The sequence below is a fragment of the Bubalus bubalis genome, chromosome 12 (genome assembly GCF_019923935.1).
Source record: "Bubalus bubalis isolate 160015118507 breed Murrah chromosome 12, NDDB_SH_1, whole genome shotgun sequence".
NCBI classification, from domain to species: Eukaryota; Metazoa; Chordata; class Mammalia; order Artiodactyla; family Bovidae; genus Bubalus; species Bubalus bubalis.
The window spans coordinates 68664036-68686234 of record NC_059168.1 but is presented as its reverse complement, the minus strand read 5'-3'; the positions used below and the strand labels follow the sequence as shown (position 1 = coordinate 68686234).

The 22199-nt window shown below is 41.8% G+C and overlaps 1 protein-coding gene across 12 annotated transcripts in view; it reads right to left on the bottom strand.

The window, feature by feature from the left end:
- CAPN13 (calpain 13) overlaps window positions 1–22199 on the bottom strand; it is an 89184-nt gene that overhangs the window by 52793 nt on the left and 14192 nt on the right. For all 12 annotated transcript variants that reach the window (XM_044926106.2, XM_044926111.2, XM_044926107.2 and 9 more), the window contains exons 2-4: window positions 13080–13308; window positions 3933–4011; window positions 2211–2326 (exon numbers count right to left, since the gene is read on the bottom strand). In XM_044926106.2, coding sequence (XP_044782041.2) covers window positions 2211–2326; window positions 3933–4011; window positions 13080–13277 — 393 coding nt within the window. In that variant the 5' untranslated portion in view covers window positions 13278–13308. The remainder of the gene's footprint in view (window positions 1–2210; window positions 2327–3932; window positions 4012–13079; window positions 13309–22199) is intronic.

The window sequence follows — 22199 nt, the reverse complement described above, 5'->3', positions numbered from 1 at the left end:
TTCTGCAACATTGGAGAAGATACAAGACAATGGAAAAATGTTTACAGATCTTTGAGAAAAAGGAATGTAATCCAAAAATCCTAAACCCAACTGAAATACTGTTTTTAAGACACAGCAAGTGAAAAACTACTCATGTAATCTGAGGAAACTATTCAAGGAATTACTCCTCCCAAATGATAATGAAGTTAGAACAAAAATCTTAAGGGGAAATGAAGGCTGAAGGAAACAATGGTGAATAATGAGTTTTGAATATGCTGTGGACAAGAAACATACTTGTAACATAGTGAAAGTAAAATTGATAGTGAAAGGATGAGCAAAAATATAACAGGGAAATGTAGGTAACGGGAATCTAGAATAGCAACGTGAAGATCAGGTGAGGAGGAAGTCAAGGTCAGAAGCCTCATACATAACAAAGAGGGATATTGTGTAAGTTTTATTCTAACAACTGAAGAGTAAAAACATAATTATTTGGGTAGAAAAGAATACAGCAAGAAAACTATAAAGTCAGAACATAAAAGGAACCCTCCAAACTATAACTTTGGGAAAGAACTTTAATTCACTTCTTTTAGAATATGCCAAAACAGACAAAAAATAAGCCAAGACAAAAGAGATAATTGCAGATTATATAATCTATAAATCAGAGAACTTGATTGCATATATTAAACTTACAAACATTCGATAATATATTTAAAAATATATAGCAAAGAGATTGATAAAGTACACTTAGCCACAAATTAGAGGAAATTAAGTAAATTTTCAGAGACTTATATAAGCAACTTTGGGGCAATGCATTTAGAACTATAGAAGAAATAGTTGATTCTTCCAGCAAAATATAAATTTCAAGAATTAACTTCAGAAGAAATAATAGGCCCAAGCAGATCAATAGCTATTGAACACATTAGAAGAGTTAAAGAATTCATATTTAAAAGGAGATAGGTCTAGACAATTTAACAATTGTCTATTTCACTTGCAAAGAACCAATAATGATTAACAACCATTATACAAATTATTTCAGATCAAAGTAAATCTCAATGTGCTCATATTAAAAAGCTAGTATAACTCCAAAGAAAAACAACAAAAATCTGGAATCCAATTGCACATGTGATATGGATACAAAAATTCTAATAAATTTTTAGCAAATTGAATCCAACAGTGGATTAAAAGAATGGCATACCAAGAAAGTATGCCACTAAACTCAAGAGAAGGCAGAATTTTGCTCTTGTCACCTCATTCAAAATTACATCTTCTAATTAATACAGCAAAACAAAATAACTCTATAAATATTAAGAGACAAAATTATCTTTATCTGTGGATAATATTAAATAACTAAAAAATATCCAGACATTAATAAAGAAAAAATTAGAATAAGAGAATTTGATAAGGTGGCTAGATACAACTTAATATAAAAAAAGGACTAGCATTCTCTTTCCATCAACATATAGTTAGAAAAATATCTGAGAATACATTTATCAAGAAGGGTATGGAAGGAATATCAAAACATAACTATAACATTTTATTGAAGGACATAAAACTAGTTCTGAATAAATGGAAAGATACACTGTGCTTTTGGAAAGGAATAATTACAATAATAAAAATGTGATTTTTCCAAATTAATACATAAATTTAATGCTGCTCTATTCTGCTTCATGGTGGCTTTTCTTTTTAATTAGATGCAATGATTTAAAAATTCTCACAGAAGAATAAATGTGCAAGAATCAACAAGATAAAATATTTTTGAGGGAAAGATACTGAATAATGAAGGAGAACGTGTGCCACCAGCTGTCACAAGTCACTCTGAAGCTGCTGTAATCAAAACAACAGGGTGTGGCCCAGGACAGACAGACACACAAAACCTCAATGAGGTACAGGGTCTTTGATCAGGAATTCTTTTCTTTGGCTGATTGTTTCTGCCATACTTTTTATTGGGTTGCCCAAAATGTTCATTCAGATCTTTCCATAAGATGCTATGGAAAAACCCAAATGAACATTTTGGCCAACCCAATATTTACATGAAAACATGTTAACTCTTATCTTCCCTATGTGTTGTCAGATTCTGAGTTCAGATCCTTTTGAGGCACTAACACACATTAACTAACACTTATGTGTCTCTCCCACATCTCAGGCTGCTAGACCAAGAGAACGTTCCAGACAGTTGCCTCCCTAGGCTCACAGAGAATCCCATTTAAGGAGCATCCCAGCAGCATACTTACCAGAAAATGGAAAATCCCCGCATACTGGTATGAAAAGCTTTGGTCTATGAGGATCTTCTGCAGATACTGTGGACTCTGTGTCAAGGCCCCCAGTGCTGCCAGGAACCAGCAATCTCCTGGAGGGGAGGGGGACGTAAGTCGTGAGATGCTGTTTGGACAGCATCCACCTGATGCACTACTCAGAGTTGGCGTACCTCCTTCCGAATAATGCTTTTTTTTTTTTCCTGTCTGAGAGAGGAGAACTGGGGGAAAGATTCACTGGGGTCAGTTCCAAACAAGATAGAGGTGATGCTGGTAGTTATGGAGACAGCGGTGGGGTAGGGGTGGAGTAGTGATAGGGATGGTGGTGTTGGTGCTGCTCTGATGGTGATGGTAGTGCGTCAGGAGAGCCCCAGCCAAGCTGATGGGCCAACTTGCCTTCTGATTCTCGTTTGGCCCAAAGTGCCCAGAACCAAAATTACAGCAATTTTGTTGTCAGCATCAGTGGCAATGGTGCGCTCTAAAATTGGGGATAACAGATTTCTGTTTTTCTTTGCTAATACTCAGTCCCTCCTGGTGTCGGGACCTTTCCAGCCCATATCCAGGTTCTCCCCTTTTCCCCCTTGAGGGAACATGGCTTTGAGTTTCTCCTTGAAGGCCTCTGTGAGCCCTTTTGAGTAAGCTCACCCTCTTCTCCTGAGTCTTCTCTCCATCTTCACACAATGGCTTGAATGCCCTTTCAAGTCAGGCATGCTGCTGGGTGCAGAAGCCACAGGGATGCCCTGGGAGAGGTCCCTTATCCCGTCAGGAGGCTACTGGCTGGAGGGGACTTTCTCCAACACAGACAGCAAGCCAGGCAGGCTTCTATCAAATTCACCAGGTGAAGTCCAAGTGCCAGGGCATTAACTGGAAAGTGACATTCTAAGGACGTAGAACCTGCTGTCAGAGGGGTTGTGTCTTATTCATTTATTTGGCCGCACTGGGTCTTAGTTCTGGCATGTGGGATGTAGTTCGCTGACCAGAAATCGAACCTGGGCCCCCTGCACTTGAAACAAAGAGCCCTAGCCACTGAACCACCAGAGGAGTCCCAAGGGTTGTATCTTATTTTGCTATGTCTCTGGGCTCCATGTCCACGTGCCCACCCCAAGGAGTCTCGCCCCCCACTCCTAGGGTTCGGCTCAGGGGTGTTGCATAGCCACACCTGCTACCGCCCACGGGCCTCCCTTCTCCTGCCACACTCCTCAGGTCTCAGCAACAACTCCACCCTGTGCCTGCCCAGTGGGTTGGAGGGAGTCACACAGCTCTAGATTCAAACTCAACTCTGTCATGTATTGCTTTTGTGACATGAAAGACATTATTGTGTCCCTTGGACCCCTAGCTTCTGCATATATAAAATGAGGATGTTGCAGGGTTAATGAACTATTTCATGCAAAGTATCTAGCAAAGCCTTGCAGAAGTTCAATAAACATTTACTTCTCTCTACTCAGTACTCAGACTAAACTCTGTGTATATTTTCTCCTTTTCTTTGACAATTCCTCTCCATAAAGGGCTCTGCACACCCACTGCTAAGCTGATTTACAGGCTGAAGGTCTGAGCATGAATAGTCCAACCACAGCAACACTGAGGGTGTCGGTCTCTATGGGTCTGGGTGGGGGCACTTCTCTCCACCCACCGCTGCTCAGAGGTGGACTTTGGGCAGCCTGCCTCCATCCAGGGTCAAGAAGAAAGAGGTTGAGTTCTTACCTGCCTCTCCTTGTTGGATATCGAATCTGCTTGCACCTTCCAGGATGAAGAGAGGCTCTGACTTACCCTTCAATAAATCCTTAGAAAAGAGCAGGGGAAAGCCATGAGCATCTTTTATCCCTCTGTCTCCCAGTGTGGTCCCAAGACATCACTCTCCTCGTCTTTGAGGAGTAGAGGTTACTTTGTAAAGAGGTGTTTAGGATCTGAGTTAGGAAAGTTCCCCTCATTCTTCAGGTTTTATTGCTAACAGGGAGGCAGATGTCAGAGGGGCGTATGTGTAACTGCCCAGATAGGCAGTAAATGCATGGGCAGACTGCACGTGGAGATAAGGACCAGGATCCTTACATCAAATGATCAGCCATCCTGGTCCCAACAGCAGTGTTTCATTAAGAGTCTATAAACAGCCAAGAAAGAAAAGGATGAATTTACTAGAGGAAACTTTTACAAGCATAATCACACTTTCCTTGTGAAATGTCATCTCTGAGAAGTCAGTATAGGCATTCGGAGCTCCAGGTTCAAGTCCAGCCACATGCTGTACAGGATGCAGTCTGTGTATTACTCAGGTCTTTGCCCACTCCCTGGCTAACACCCAGACTGATTCTGGAAGACCCCAGGCAGCTTCTAGGTTTTCCTGCAACCAGGAGCCCACAGGATTTCCTCAGCATCCTCTCTGTGTCCTGGATCTCCATTGCATGGATTTGCATGATTTGGTATAATTGTTCCTGTGTCATTTCTTTTCACATTGACAAGAGAGTTCCCAGAGAAAGGGGCTGCAAAGTGGAAAAGGATTCATCTGCTCAACAGCCATGAACATGTGGAGTCCTGTATCTTAGTGAGACCTGTCAGCCCTTCGTAAACTGCCCTCCTGTTTCCTGGTGGAGCCTCCCTCCAAGGGGCAAACAAAGGTGTGTGTGCTTGCAAACAACTCAGCCAGCTCACCGCACCAGGCCTCCTCCCACCATCTTCTCTGCATACAACTGGCCCTCTCTGATGACCACGAGAGGGGCCCTCAGGCCCAAGTCCTTGCAGTGGAGGCCCTGAGCTGACCCTCTGCCCTACCGTTGGCTGCAAAGAACTCGGGGTCTCTCTTAACACCAACAGGAAGGGCAGAGCTCTCACAGGGCCCAAGAGGGAGCCACTCTCCCAGCGTCAAAGCAGCTTGGGGTGCTTCAGTGGCTCTAGTTGTCCCCTCCCTTTCTACTGGAAGAGGGAACTCAAGATCTTAGTGGAGGCTGGCTGGAGATCCTCCACTCAAGGGAGTTAAAGAAGGTGAAGGCGTTTGGGTTTTGGCTCAGGTTTCTTGACCACTGCATAAAGAACGCTGCAGCTTCTTCGTCATTTACTCCTGGTTTACCACCCTGATGGGCAGAGCAGGGGTGGGTGTGCTGAGGGTCAGAAGAGCAGAACCTGGTGTGGAATCCTGTCTGCATTGTTCCTGGGGTGACCTTGAGCAACTTCCTTTACTTTGCTGAGCCTTGGTTTCTTCATATGTAAGAAAATGGCATCAAATGAGAAAGTCATGATGTCCTGGCTGCTGTGACCAAACCCTCGTGGAGGATGAGATGCCTCATTCACAGTGATCTCCTGATGGACTTGCCAAACAGGAGTCTTCATTATTTTACAAATGAGGAAGGATGTGAAATATTAGCATAGTGTCAGACAAGGGGCCTGTTCAATAAATATTGATTCCCTGCTTCTGTAATATTTGCAAAATTAAAAAGACCACACTCATGGATAAACCTAGTGTCTCCAATGCATTCATTATTAAACAAGAGAGAATAAAAACATGATTTACACAGTCAAATTATAAAATAAAAGAAAGAAAAAAGAGCCTCACAAATATAGGTGGGAGAAAATGATAAAGAGAACAATTGGTGAATTACAAAAGAGAAACATAGCAAGATTAGCAAATACATTGTATTGGGGGAGAAGATTTACTTAGACCCAATCTTTGGCTAATATGGTAGAGGATCTTATTTCAAATAAAATTAGAAATCTTGTTTTAACAATATAAAAACATGATGTAAAATTTTATACTAATCGGTTTAAAACATACTGAAGATTGTTGGACAAAAATTAATATGGCCAAAAATGATCCAAGTTGGTAAATCACCTGAAAATCAATAACCTTGCTATAGTAGTTTTTAATGATTAAAGAATATCTCCCTAATATCTCTGTCAAGGCTTCTACACACAATTTTGTTGCTGAGTTCTCTCAGATTTTCAGGGAATAAACAATTCCTGTGTCGCTTGTAGTTTCAGCATTAGGAAAAAAAAAAAGAATCCTGTCATTGTTTATTTTAAGAAGCCAGCACAGCCAGGATGCCCAACCTGACACATAAACATACACACACACACACACACACACACACACACACACACACACAGATTGATTTCACTTATGGAAAAATACTGAAATAAATCCCTGGCAAGGAAATCAACAATAAATTATACAGCTAACCCACTATCATCAAGTAGGGTTTGCCACAGAAATGTAGGATGCCAGGATGGATTCCTATCAGGATATCTGATGACATCAAATGACATTTACATAGGCCAAAAGAAAAATAATTGCTCTCTTTCCAGTAAATGCCATGAAGTCATTTCATAAATGCACAAATTTTTCTGATTTTCCAGAATATTAAAAAACTGAAATTTTTGCCAAGTAGGAACAGAAGGATACTTTAATGTTTTGAAGATTAAATGGCAATTATTTCAAACCAAAAATCAGTCATCAACATCAAGTTCATGGACAAACACTAGAAGTGTGTGCATCAAAGTTGGGCACAAAACTAGCATTTTTTGTCTCTTTTCCTGAGCTACCTGTTCCTTCCTCACCCTGGCTTAAGAAGGGTCCTGGGCAATCCCAAAAGAGCAAAGGTAGGAGGAGACAGAAATTATACCCAGAAGCATTTCAGTCTGCTGGGCCGGCTTTGAGACCAGGCCCTCAGAGAAAACAGGTCAATATGCTTGGAAGATAAAAACCCTCTGGCCCTGGGCAGGTGCCCTGGCACCACGTGGGCCGGGTGAACCATGTCTGCAAGGGAATGTGACAGGACTGGTGATGGGCAGCCTCCGCCCCGGGAGTGACTCAGAATCACCCACAAGTTTTGCAGATATGCAGGCTGCTGGATGTCGCCTTCCCACAACCTGTATTCTGTAGGTCAGTGGAGGTAGAGTTCAGGATCTGCATAGCTCCTCTGGTGATTCTGAGGCTCAGCAGGGCAAGAAGCAGGTTCAGAGAGGCTGAGTGATTTATCCTAGGTCACACAGGAGGCAGGCTGTGCATTAGACACTCCGCCCACATAGTGCCTTTGCTGTGGACCACACCAGCAGGCAGGGTCTTCAGTGTTTTCTGATTCTGTGACATGGATTGGCCCTTTGAGGCCTCTGCAACATCATCCGTACAGAAGAAAGCTGTGATGGTTCATTTTATGTGTCAATTTGACTGGCTCACAGGGTGCCTAGATATTTGGTTATACATTATTTCAAAGGAGTGCTTCCAGATGAAATTAGCATCTGAATCAGGGGACACAGTAAAGAAGATTGCCCTCCCCAACGTGGATGGGTGCCATCCAATCTATGGAGGGCCCGAACAGAACAAAAGGTAGAGAAGGGGAGAATTCACCCCTTCTCTGCCTGACTGCTGCCCAGGGACTGGGGATGACATCATCAGCCCCACTGGTTCTCAGGCCTTCCCACATGGGCTGCACTATACCATTGGATCTCCTGGGTCTCCAGTTTGCAGATAGCAGACTGTGGGACGTCTTGCCTCCGTAACTACATGTGCCAATTCCTTATAATAGATGAAGCCACAGGCTATATCTGTGCAGTCACTATTGGTTGTGTCCTATAGAAGATCCCGACCTCTCCCCTCTCTGCCTCCCTGTTGCCCTCTGCATCCACACCCACATCCATATCTGAAGTGGTACATCAGGCACTCCCCTGCCCACATCCTTGGAGGTGTCTTTCTAATGTGGCATCACTTCCTATGTTCTGGACGGTGATTCCTGTGTTCTTTTCAAGAGCTCCTCATGCCCTGCCCCAGACAGTTGCTGCTCTGGGATGGGGAAACACCAGGCTTAGCGCGCTGGCCTTCAGACACAGCCCCTTTCAGCCAGTGGCCAGAGTTCAGGCAGGGCCAGGTGGCAGCGTCACTCCCTTTTCTATTTTTTGCTAGAGAACTTTGCTTTATTGGAATCAAAGTTCTTTGGTGCTGTGCTAATTGTCTGTTGCCTTCTGTTACCTATCATTAACCCCTTCCTTTCTGGGACAACCTATGTTGAAACCAAGGTGAGTCATATCTAGTAAATGGTCCTTTCGGAAACTCTGCTCTGGTTACTTGGAAGATGAATGTTGTCATCTGGGTAAGTGACATTCTGGGCTTGCCACAGGCCAGAATCCACAGTGGGGCTGGGTGCTGAACCCTGAACCTGTTTTGGGCCCACAGCGCTTTCTTCAGTTGTGTAATGAACATGTTTTCCACTAAAGAATGAAGACAAAGATGAAATTTCCATCTCTTACTCTGACATATTGGTGACTCTGCTGTGAGGATCTGTAATTCTTTGCTTTCCAGTATGGCAGCAACAAGCCATATTGGCTACTTACATTCAAATTAAATTAAATCCATCTCAGCAGGTAAAGAACTCGCTTGCCAGTGCAAAAGACATAAGAGACATGGGTTCAATCCCTGGATCAGGGAGATCCTCTGGAGAAGGAAATGGCAACCTACTCCAGTATTCTTGCCTGGAAAATTCCATGGACAGAGGAGCCTGGGGGTGAGTCAAAGAGTCAGGCATGACTGAACATGCATATACAGCTGATATATTGGCAACTCTGCTGTGAGGATCTGCATCTACAATTCTGTGCTTTCCAATATGGTAGCCACAAGCTATATTAGCTACTTACATTTAAATGAAATTAAATCTTCAACACCTCAGTCACACTGGCCATATTTTAGTTGCTTGATAGCAACATGTGACTAGTGGCTCCTGTATTTGCATAAAGGACATTTCTATCCTCGCAGAAAGTTCTTTTGGATGGTGCTGATCTATTGAATGAGGATAATATCATCTGGGCTTCCCTAGTAGCTCAGATGGTAAAGAATCTGCTTGCAATGCATGAGACCTGGGTTCGATACATGGGTTGGAAAGATCCCCTGGAAAAGTAAATGGCTACCCACTCCAGTATTCTTTCCTAGAAAATCCCATGGACAGAGCCTGGCTGGCTACAGTCCATGGAATTGCAAAGAGTCAGACACCACTAGCGACTAACATACACACACACAATATCATCTACCTCAGAGGCCTGTTATGGCAACTAAATGAAGTGTTGTGTGTAAGGTGCTTAGATTAATACTTAGCATAGAGACATGCTTGATAAATGGAATTTGATACTATTCATGAGATAAAATTTTTAGAAGAAAGTGACTCTACCAAATTTAGTTCGAGGAAATCTCATGTAGAGTCTCTGAGTACAGGTGTAATTCCCAGCATCGTCTTTCCTGAGGCTGGGGTTACGGGAAGCATTGAGGAGGATGAGGAGTTGGGTCCTTTCAGCGCCTTTTGCTCTGGGCACAGTCACAGGCATTTATGGAACCTGACTGCCTGCTGGTCGGGGGAAGGGAGAGTCTGGGGAGTGGGTTGCTGATTCCTTAAACCCAGAAAAGCTGAAGGAAGCAATGGGAGGAACAGTAGCAAAATAGATCAGGTTTAATTGTTAGAGAGAGAGGAGAGAAGAAGAAGGAGTGAAAGTGAAGTTGCTCAGTCATGTCCAACTCTTAGCGACCCTGCAACCTACCAGGCTCCTCCATCCATGGGATTTTCCAGGCAAGGGTACTGGAGTGGGTTGCCATTGCCTTCTCCGAAGAAGAAGGAAGAGGTAGACAAAACGAGAGAGAGAACATAAACTACATGAGAAACAACTTTTCTTCTTCATGTAGAAAGCCAAGCCTAGTTTCATGTCCCTGACTCTTGCTCTGTTGTTGAACCTACCAAGCCTGAATGAGTACTTGAGGTAGAATGATACCCATGCTGGTTTAGCAGTTGCCTAGAGTATGATGCTTTGCCATTGTCTAGAAAACACAGAATGCAGAAATGGCCTAGGGAGCCTTGGTGCCACCTCAGCTGCTATATAACTGAAGTTTAGGGGATGCAGTCAGGTCGGCACTGAGCAAGCTTTAGATTGGGAGGCACCCTTCTAATAGAGATAGACAGCAGAATGTGAGAGGAAAAGCACGCTGCACACTCCCTGCCAGCCTCCTCTGGGCTCCCCAGATGGTTTCCTCTGACCCACATTTCTCCTTAAAAGTGTCTGCTGAAATTAGCTGAAGACTGAAGCTGAGATGACTAGACAGTGAAAGCCCAAGGAATCCTAGGGGATGGCCCCTGTAGCTGCTATGCAATGCCATCCCTCTCAAATTAATCAGAGTAACAATAACTAGTGTTTAGTAAGTTCTTACAATGTGCTAGACAATGTTCTATGTATTGTCTTCATTTATTCCTTAAAATAATCTTGTTAGGCACTGGCACCATTTTTATCCTCATTCTTTTCACCTAAAAAAATGAAAAGAAGGGCAGAACATAGACAGAGATTGATTCCTGGTTACTCAGACAGTGCAGGAGATTCTACTGATGCACAAGGTATTATTAGTAGCAAACAGGAGCCTAAAATACAATATGAGGAAAAGTGCAGTATGTGGGGGGCTTCCCACAGTTGGCTCAGTGGTAAAGAATCCGCCTGCCAATGCAGGAGATGCAGTTTTGATCCCTGGGACGATCCCCCGGAGAAGGAAATGGCAATCCACTCCAGTATTCTTGCCTGGAGAATCCCATGGACAGAGGAGCCTGGTGGGCTGCATACAGTCCATGGGGTCGCAAAGAGTCAGACACGACAGCAACTGAAGATGCACGCATGTAGTATGTGAAGTCAGAAAGTTTAGTTTAAATCCTGCTCTTTCCCTAACTATGTCACATTGTGCAAGTCACATCACCTGTCTGAACCCATTCCCTCATAAAACTGGGAAGAACAAAAAACAGAGAAAGAGAAGACGTATGGAAAGCTCTGAAAAATACAAGTGTTCAATGCTGCCAGTTTCGATAAGGGATACAAAGAAATATCAACATATACATTTTAAAAGAAATGTGGGAATGAAAAGTGATCCCCTGGTAGAGTTTTTGGATGGATAAGCTTTGGGGTGAGAGGAAGAATGGGAGTAAAATGTACTTGGCCTCTGGCTGCCTCTACTATGGGTTCCTGGAATGATTCTGTGTGAGTCATTTCATTTCTGTTTGCCTCAGTTTCTCCTTGACCCCAAAAGACATCACAAGTTGAGATGTTGTTGGAATTAGATAAAAAACTCAATCCTTTCTAAATAAAAATGTTATAAATTCTTCAACACTATAAATATAGTCTCACATCTATTGCTCAGTACCTTGTGAAAAAACAACATTCTAAAAGAATCTCATCTGAAAATAACAAAGGGGGGAAAAATATAATCCTTCCAAGCTTTAAATAGAGTTCTCTGCTCAGTTCTCCTTAGGAGTGAAGTCCAGAAGGGAGTCATTGTTGGGGACTTATTGCTTCTGGCTGGTAAGATGGATCCTAGAAGTTTGAAGCACCCTCATCTTAACTAAAGCGAAGTCGCTCAGTCGTGTCTGACTCTTTGCGACCCCATGGACTGTAGCCCACCAGGCTCCTCAATCCACGGAATTTTCTAGGCAAGAATATTGGAGTGGGTTGCCATTTCCTTCTCTATCTTAACTAAGCAGCATCCTAAACCCCATCAGATCCCCACTCACCCTCGCCTTCCCCAAAGCTACAAATCAGTCCTGAATTAGGACAAGAGATGGTTGCTGCTGCTGCTGCTGCTGCTGCTGCTGCTAAGTCGCTTCAGTCGTGTCCGACTCTGTGCAACCCCATAGACGGTAGCCCAGCAGGCTCCCCCATCCCTGGGATTCTCCAGGCAAGAACACTGGAGTGGGTTGCCATTTCCTTCTCCAATGCATGAAAGAGAAAAGTGAAAGTGAAGTCGCTTAGTCATGTCTGACTCTAGTGACCCCATGGACTGCAGCCTACCAGGCTCCTCTGTCCATGGGATTTTCTAGTCAAAAGTACTGGAGTAGGGTCAAGAGATGGTTACTCCAGGGTTTATGTCTTGTTCTGTCATCAGAAAACCCCTATTCTGTGTAACCTAACCTGGCTTCATTGAGTGTGTTCCACAGAGTGCTTGGCATTTCATTCCCATTCAGTAACCCTAGTGATATTATAATCATTAGCTTACTAGACATTATACTCTGTCCTCTTGTTTTAGGTTCTGCTGTCGGCTTTTGGAAGCATGAACAGGATGTTTGAGCATCAGTGCCCTCAAAGTGGCCCTTAGACAGGTCCTTTGTATCATTGAAAATGCCAGCACAAGAATGTTTAGTGGACTGAGAAATTTCCCTTGGAGCTTCATGTCCTGAAACTGAGATAGTTCTAGAAAAGCCAAGCGGGCTCACTTGGCTGCAAGGTGGAATTAGTGGTCATCTGTTGGGGTGGGGGAGTCAGGGGGTTTGAACATTGCCACAAAATATCTCTTTAATTTTATAACTGATGTCTAAAACTCTTTTATAGGTGATCAGCCTTTACAAGACTAAAAATACCAATACATGTGAGAGAGGCAAGGCAATTGTTGAAATTCATCCTATTGTACAAATGATTGACATGCTATCTTCCCTTTGAGTAAATTCTAACTAGGAAAGAAAAAAGAAAAAGACAGTGATACCTGAACAGAATAAAGAGTGATGAACACTGACAGAGGGGCTCGTTTATGGAGATGGAAGAGACCCTACAGCTACTTCTACAATCCTCATACCTTTGCTTCCCCATTTTTTATGAGGGAATCCTGAGGCACGTAACCTAGTGACATGCTGTGTTAGAACTGGGTTAAAACCCAGGGGTCCTGTTTCCTGGTATAGAGTCTTTCCATCCCACTGTGGATGCAACACTGTAGCTGAGGGGATCAGATGAATTTCAGTCTCCTTCCAGTTTGGTTTGGGCCAGCCCTGAAAACCAGGTTTCAAGCCCATCCTTTCAGTGGGAAGTACCATGAGAGACAGTCAGAGGGCCCAGGAGCTGGGCATGTCCCAGGTGGGGAGTTTCACTCACCTTTGGCCGCATCCAGCTTAGGTTGGAGAGGTTTTTTCCCTTGAGGAGCTGCAGACCTATAGAATAAGTCTCGGCAGGGAATGTCTCATCCTCAAACAGCAGCCCTCTGTTTAGGCAATGATCCCGCAAGGAGTAAAAGTCCTGCTCCTTGAATTTGATGATGGGGGTCTTGGCTGGAAACTGCTGGTTGTGTGCCATGATTCTTCTTAGAAGAGGTATCAGATCTTTCCTTTTGGGTGAGAAAAAGAGGTATTTTTAGGAATAAGCTGTCAAGTACTTTGCATCACTGGATGTGAGCCCTGGAAGGCATTCAGATGTCTGCCACCTTTACAAGTGAGACTGGAACCAGGTAAGTTCTGTCCCTGTAGACCCAGCCAGTTGGTGGGGGGCAAGCCCAGACTAGAATCCAAGAAAACTTCCTTCCAGGTCAGTTTTCAATCTGCATACCGAACAGCTTTTCAGGATGCTCTTACATGCATGAGAGACTATTTGTACATTAATGAACATTTACTGAGTACTGACCTTGTACCAGGCACTTTTCTGAATGCCGGTAATTCAAAGATAAATATGACATGATATTTATCCCCTGGAGGCTCGTTATCAAGTGGCAAAATATATTAGACATTTCAACAACTAGCTATCGTTCAACAGAAATGGTCTACTTAAAAATGTGTAAAAAGTCCTGTGGCTATATAGAGGAGGAGCTAGGAACTGCCCAGAAATGTTTCTCCCACGAGTTCTCACCCTGCAATTGGCCTTGGGGGAAAAGAATTTTCCAGGTGGAGAACTGGTAGGTAGATTAAAAAAAAAAAAAAAGTCCCAGGACTTCCCTGGTGGTCCAATGGCTGAGACTTTGTGTTCCCAATGCAGGGGGCATGGGTTTGATCCCTGAGGAGAACTAGATCCCACATGCCACAACTAAGACCCAGGACAGCAAAATAAATAAATAAATAAATTTTTTAAAAAGTCCCTCCAGTGTCCCAAGTAGCAAGTACGTGGAGGACCAGGAGTTGGATTAGAAAGGTCATGGGTGTTAGAGGGAATGGGAGGGGCTGGAGGGTCGGTGGAGTTGGGGTTGGGGATAAAGAGTGTTGCCAGACAAGGCCAGGAAGGTAGGTTGGAAAGCTGGATTGTTTTTGTTTTATACCCTTCAAGCACTGCAGGGCCATTGAAGATCCGTGTGTGGGATTACGGAACAAGTTGGAGGCTAGGTGGCGGAATGGAGAGGGTCTGAGACAGGGCGGAGGTTGGGAGGCTGCTGCATTTGTCCTTGGGAGGGTCAGTGTTATGGCAGTGGTCATAAAGATGGTGGAGAGATAGATTCCAGAGTCATTTTATAGGTAAAATATATAGGGCTTGATATATATATATATATAGGTATATAGCTATATATACCTATATATAGGTATATATAGGTAGACTATGGAGATGTGGGGTAGGAAAAAGAAAAGGCAGTGTGATGAACAATCAAATAAGTTTTGAGTTTGCTTTCTGCTCTCACCACCTACATATCCAGTTCTGCAATCGTGAGTTAGTATTCAACCCTGTGTTGTATCTCTACCTGTACGGATTGATAATACCAATCTTGGAGTGTTTATTGCTGTATTAAATGAGGTTGGACCTAACAGACTGAATAATCCTCAGTCACTTCAGTCGTGTCTGACTCTGTGCGACCCTATGGACTGTAACCCACCAGCCTCCTCTGTCCATGGGATTCTCCAGGCAAGAATACTGGAGTGGGTTGCCATGCCCTCCTCCAGAGGATCTTCCCAACCAGGGGATCAAACTCATGTCTGCCTGCATCTCCTGCATTGCAGATGGATTCTTTACCCACTGAGCCACCTGGCAACAGTAGGCAGCCAATAAATGTCAGTGTCCTAATTTCTCTAAAGAGAAGTCAAGGAAGTCTGGGTTTTCTTGTTCAGGAAGCTACAGGGGTGTAACTGATGCCATTTAACAAAATATGTTTCACATCCTCCATCCGCTAGACAAGCTGGGTTGGATCTGAATTCACACTTACTAGCTGCGGGACTTGAAAAACCTATTTAGCACTTACACGTGTACTTTTCAAGCTTCTTTGATCAGAGTCTGTTAAGGTGACACAAAAGACCCCAAGGTTCACATGTCCTATCCATACCTACTTCACAGTGAAAAAGCAATCGAATGATGACAAAGAACTAGAGAGGAACATGAATGAACAACTCATAAAGAAAGAATATGAGCTTATAATCAAGATTTTGGATCACAGAAAAAATATGCAAACAAAAAATAATTTATAATTTTCTTACAGTTAATATATAATAGTATATTGCAAGTTATTTAGATAACACAAATAAATACACAAAATAGCACCAATGAAGTATCACTGCACACACATATTTAGAGAGAATTATATATACAATTGCCCAATAAATGAAGTAAGAATAATTTATATGTGAACTACTAGGTTGGACCATATGAAAGTAAATATGGGCAATTTTATTTGGTTTAGTCCTGTATGATATATACATTTCTTCATTCTAGTTCTTGGAAAATAACAGGTGAAAATATGTCAGTGTACCTCACCACTCACTATAGGGTTAAGAGGAAAACCTACAACAAATTATGTAAGAGTGATAAAGCTGAAATAACAGTCAGGTACAATTCAAGAACAAGAAAATAATAATAGAATTTGGTTTCCAAGTAAAGACAAGGCAATGACACCTGGTAAGGGAGAGTTGTGAAAACTGTGGGTCAGCCAACTCTGCACATGCTTAGGGATGGTGGAACCAATACAGCACCACCAAGCCATTGACCTATGATTATGGGACTATTCTTAAGCAGCTCTTAATTACAGCTGAAAATGAGTCAGAAGAGTTTGGCTTGACTTCTCCACGAGACTCTTAAAAAAAGGCCTTATGTTTGGGGATCAGATCCAGGCTCATCTGCAGGGCCCTTACTGCCCACTACTGGGCAGTGGACTGGGTAGCTTTAGGAATCCCCCTTCTAAGACTCTCTTTTCTCTTTTGTGAAATGGAGATGATACTCATACACAAGCTATAGAGTTGTGGTGAGACTCAGATGAAACCATGCTTGCTGAATGTTTAGCACTGACTAATCAACAGAAACTGGTCACTGAACAGTGGTTATTAGCATAATTAACATTATTATCATTTTGGCCATGAAAGGACATGCAGAAGTCATACACCCTCTAAGAGGAGGATCTGCTCTTATGAATGATGGGCCAGGCCCAGAAGGGCCAGCATGGGTAAGGGTCAGGAGTGGTACATCAGACCCATGTCCTTGGCTTTGCCACTGCTCTGTTTCCACTAACCAAGAGTGCCGAGAGGAAGGAGAAGGCTCTGGGGGCCAGGCGGGAGGCCTGGTTTCATTGCTGGAGGAGGTGATCTGCTGCTCTGGGAGGGAGGAGAATACTGATGGGAAAAGAGAATAGGCTGGAAGGGAGCCTCAATAGGCACAGATATCACACCTACTGGGTTCACCTTCTTGCTCTTTGAATTGGTAATGGCTTTGCCAGGGAAGAGCCTGTAGACTCGCTTTCTTGGGCATAAAGGGTTTACAGAACTTGACAACATCTCCCTTTTGCATGCAGCAGAAAAGGCCAAACAATATTCCCACCTGTCACTTTGGCAAGGACTCTTTGGCTTATTCCTTTTCTTCTATATCATACTTGCTTCACTTTATAAAATAAACAAAGGCAGGAGAAGACTCAACTATCTTAGAAAGAGAAAGAAAAAAAGAAAGATGGAAGGCCTACCCGATAGTCAGAATATACCTAGTCTTGCTGCTGCGGTATCTTATTGATCTTAAAATGAAAATGGCATAGAAGAAGCTAGAAAAATGGCAAAAAGAGTTGAAATCAAGTTCTTTTTTAAAACTGAAGTATAGTCGATTTACAATATTGTGTTAGTTCTAGGTGTTCAGCAAAGTTTTTTTCAGATATATATGTGTATATATATACACATATAATAATAATAATACACATATATATACAGGTTATTTTCCAGTATAGGTTATTATAAGATATTGAATATGGTTCCCTGTGCTCTACAGTAAAACCTCAGTGTTTATCTGTTTTACATATAGTAGTTTGTATCTGTTAATCCCATACTCTTAATTTATCCTTCCCCCTCTGGTAATCATAGGTTTGTTTTCCATGTCTGTGAATCTTTTCTGTTTTGTATATATTCACTTGTATTAATTTTTAGATTCCACATATAAATGATATCATATTTTTCTTTGTCTGATTTACTTTATTTAGTATGATATTCTTTAGGTCCATCCATATTGCTGCAAATGACAATATTTTCCTGGCTGAGCAATATTCTATTGTATATTTATATATCTTCTTAAACCATCTGTTGATGGGCACTTGGGTTGCTTCTGTTTCTTGGCTATTATAAACAGCACTGCTATGAACAGTGGAGTACATGTATATTTTTGAATTAGTACTTTCATCTTTTCCAGATATAAGCTCAAGAGTGGGATTTCTGGATCATATGGTAGCTTTATTTTTAGTTTTTTACTGGTTTTCATAGTGACTGTACCAATTTACATTGCTACCAACAGTTTACAAGGGTTTCCTTTTCTCTGCACCCTATCTAGCACTTATCATTTGTAGACTTTTTAATGAGAGCCGTTCTAACATAAAGAGAAGATGGACTTCAGAAGAAAAAAAATGTCCCAAAGTTAAATGACTACAGAAGATTCCAACTCAAGTTTTTATTCTGCCCCTTATTAGTCATAGAGCCCAAAGACGTTTTCTAAGCACTTACAACTTCAGTTTTCTTTTCTGTCAAATGGGTACAATGATACTTTGTTGAAAAATAAAATGAAAAAATAGGTGGATGAGATATAAATCATGAAACATTATACAAAGATATTAATTTCTTATTTCTCTGACTCCAATAAACTTGTCCTAAACTTTCATGCATTTCTACCACTCAGAGATGGATAGCTATAAGAATACATGGGCTTCTCTAGTGGCTCAGATGGTAAAGAATCTGCCTGCAATGCAGGAGATGTGGGTTTGATCCCTGGGTTGGGAAGATCCCCTGGAGGAGGGCACAGCAACCCAATCCAGTATTCCTTCCTGGAAAATCCCATGGACGGAGGAGCCTAGAGTCCATGTAGCCCATGGACAGTTCATGGAGTAGCAGAGTCAGACCCGACTGAACAACTAAGCACAACACAGCACAGCCAAAGTCTTTAAACTTTACAAACAATTGCATTTGTTAGTTTTTAAATTAGGCTACTTTGATATATATAAGACAATATATAAGCTATGTCAGTTCAGTTCAGTCACTCAGTTGTGTCCAACTCTTTGTGATCCCATGGACTGCAGCACACCAGGCTTCTCTGTCCATCACCAACTCCCAGAGCTTACTCAAACTCATGTCCATTGAGTTGGTGATGCCATCCAACCATCTTATCCTCTGTCATCCCCTCCTCCCGCTTTCAATCTTTCCCAGCATCAGGGTCTTTTCCAATGAGTCAGTTCTTCACATCAGGTGGCCAAAGTATTGGAGCTTCATCTTCAGCATCAATCCTTCCAACAAATATTCAGGACTGATTTCCTTTAGGATTGACTGATTGGATCTCCTTGCAGTCCAAGGGACTCTCAAGAGTCTTCTCCAACACAACAGTTCAAAAGCATCAATTCTTCAGCACTCAGCTTCCTTTATAGTCCAACTCTCATATCCATACATGACTACTGGAAATACCATAGCTTTGACTAGATGGACCTTTTTTGGAAAAGTAATGTCTCTGCTTTTTAATATGCTATCTAGGTTGGTCATAGCTTTTCTTCCAAGGAGCAAGCATCTTTTGATTTCATGGCTGAAGTCACCATCTGCAGTGATTCTGGAGCCCCCAAAGATAAAGTCTCTCACTGTTTCCATTGTTTCCCCATCTATTTGTGTTGAAGTGATGGGACTGGATGCCATGATCTTAGTTTTCTGAATGTTGAGTTTTAAGACAACTTTTTCACTCTCCTCTTTCACTTCATCAAGAGGCTTTTTAGTTCTTCTTCGCTTTCTGCCATAAGGATGGTGTCATCTGAATATCTGAGGTTATTGATATTTCTCCCGGCAATCTTGATTCCAGCTTATGCTTCATCCAGCCTGGCATTTCTCATGATGTACTCTGCATACAAGTTAAATAAGCAGGGTGACAGTATACAGCCTTGACGTACTCCTTTCCCGATTTGGAACCAGTCTGTTGTTCCATGTCCAGTTCTAACTGTTGCTTCTTGACCTGCATACAGATTTCTCAGGAGGCAGGTCAGGTGGTCTGGTATTCCCATATCTTGAAGAATTTTCGACAGTTTGTTGTGATCCACACAGGCAAAATCTTTGGCGTAATCAATACAGCAGAAGTAGATGTTCTTCCAGAACTCTCTTGCTTTTTTTATGATCCAACAGATGTTGGCAATTTGATCTCTGGTTCCTCTGCCTTTTCTAAAACCAGCTTGAACATCTGGAAGTTCTCAGTTCACGTATTGTTGTTGCCTGGCTTGGAGAATTTTGAGCATTACTTTGCTAGCATGTGAGATGAGTATAATTGTGCAGTAGTTTGAGCATTCTTTGGCATTGCCTTTCTTAGGGATTGGAATGAAAACTGACCTTTTCCAGTCCTGTGGCTACTGCTGAGTTTTCAAATTTGCTGGCATACTGAGTGCAGCACTTTCATAGCATCATCTTTTAGGATTTGAAATAGTTCAACTGGAATTCCATCACCTCCACTAGCTTTGTTTATAGTGATGCTTCCTAAGGCCCACTTGACTTTGCATTCTGGGATGTCTGGCTCTAGGTGAGTGATCACACCATCATGGTTATCTGGGTCATGAGGATCTTATTTTTATATTTCTTCTGTTTATTCTTGCCACCTCTTCTTACTATCTTCTGCTTCTGTTATGTCCATACCACTTCTGTCCTTTATTGTGCCCACATTTGCATAAAATGTTCCCTTGGTATCTCTAATTTTCTTGAAGAGATCTCTAGTCTTTCCCATTGTATTGTTTTCCTCTATTTCTTTGCATTGATCACTGAGGAAGGCTTTCTTATCTCTCCTTGCTATTCTTTGGAACTCTGCATTCAAATGGGTATATATTTCCTTTTCTCCTTTGCCTTTAGCATCTCTTCTTTCTTCAGCTATTTGTAAGGCCTCCTCAGACAACCATTTTGCCTTTTAGCATTTCTTTTCCTTGGTCATGGTTTTGATCACAGCCTCCTGTACAACATTATGAAGCTCCATCCATAGTTCTTTAGGCTCTTGTCTATCAGATCTAATTCTTTGAATCTATGTCACTTCCCCTGTATAATAGTAAGATATTTGATTTAGGTCAAACCTGAATGGTCTAGTGGTTTTTCCTACTTTCTTCAATTTAAGTCTGAATTTGGCTATAAGGAGTTCATGATCTGAGCCACAGTCAGCTCCTGGTCTTGTTTTTGCTGACTCTATACAGCTTCTCCATCTTTGGCTACAAAGAATATAATCAATCTGATTTCGGTATTGACCATATGGTGATGTTCATGTGTAGAGTCTTCTCTTGTGCTATTGGAACAGAGTGTTTGTTATGACCAGCACGTTCTCTTGGCAAAACTCTGTTAGCCTTTGACCTGCTTCATTTTGTTAGCCTTTGACCTACATAAGCTATGTAGACTATGAAATATCATAACCTCACACTCATGATCCTACCACCAAGGTTATGAACACACCAATACTTATAAAGGTACTTGTGCTTTCCTCCCCCAGAGGAGGCCAAAACCAGAATGTTGTATTTATCATTCTCTTGCTTTTATTGAAAAACAGGTTTATCACATATTTATGCATTTCTATATTGAATTATTTTACTTTTCCTTATTTTTCAGCTTTTAAAAATTATAGAGAGGAGTTCCAGTTCCTTTATGGCAATATAAGAAGCCCCCTATACAATCCACCTGTCCTCCTGATTATAACTGTAACTATAACCTCTGGAAACAATAAAAACTGGGAATCTGAAAACAAAAGCTGGCAAATTGTACAGGGGAGTCAAAACTTGGAGAAGAAACAAGCAGGAGGGTGAATTTCCAGGTCTTTGATTTTTCCCTCTCATACTTTTGCCATGAGGATGGGGCTCAGTCATCAAGTGTCCCAGTACAGATAACTGAAGCTTTGGTGGACACCCTGCTGTTTTTCTGGGAAAGGAATTCCTACAGACCTGGAGGGAGAAGACACTAGGGGAAAGAAGTCGAGAAGAGAGGGCACCAGAGAATGAGATTGTCTAAGTATGTTAGCAAGCTTGCACTTGTTTTAGCCTAACCTATCTGTATTATAGATGTGTGATCCAGAGCCAAATCAGTACAGCAGAGGTTTAAAGAAATAAATTGATATTTGAATCACTTTCCACAGAAGGTGAGCTAGAATGTATACTCTGAACTTAATAAAATTGATTCCTGCTTCTAAAAATAATCAACATTCCCCAGAAGATTATAACAGAACACAAAATCTACCCAACATAACATCCACTTTGTCCAGAATATAATCTCAAACTTCTCAAAATAAAAGAACTAAGGAAAGATGACTTATTTACAAGAGAAAACACAACTGACAAATGAGAATGTTGCAATGATCTAAATGTGGAAATTACAAAGAAAAGGTTTTAAAGCAACTACTAAACTATGCTCCTGAAATAAAGGGAAACACACTAGAAATGAATGATAAGGTAGGCAATCTCAATAGAGAAACAGAAGTTATAAAAAAAAAAAAGGAAACAAATAGAAGCTAAATCTTGAGTTGAAAAATGTAAAATCTGAAATAAAAAATTCACTGGATGGGCTGAAAAGCAGAATGAAGGTGACAGAGGAAAGAATAAGTGGAATGAGGGAAAAGATCAATAAAAAGTATCCATCCCAAGAAGAGACTGAATAAAACATTGAAAGTAAAGTAGGATATAACCACGGGAGACACATGATGTAATATCAAAATGTCTGATTTATGTGTAATTGAAAATCCAGAAGGAGAGGATCAAGATATCAGGGCAGAAAAAAGTACCTGAAGAAATAATGGCCCCAAACCCCCCATATTTGATGATAAATTTATGAACTAGAGAAGCATGCAAAGTCAAGAAAACCATAACTA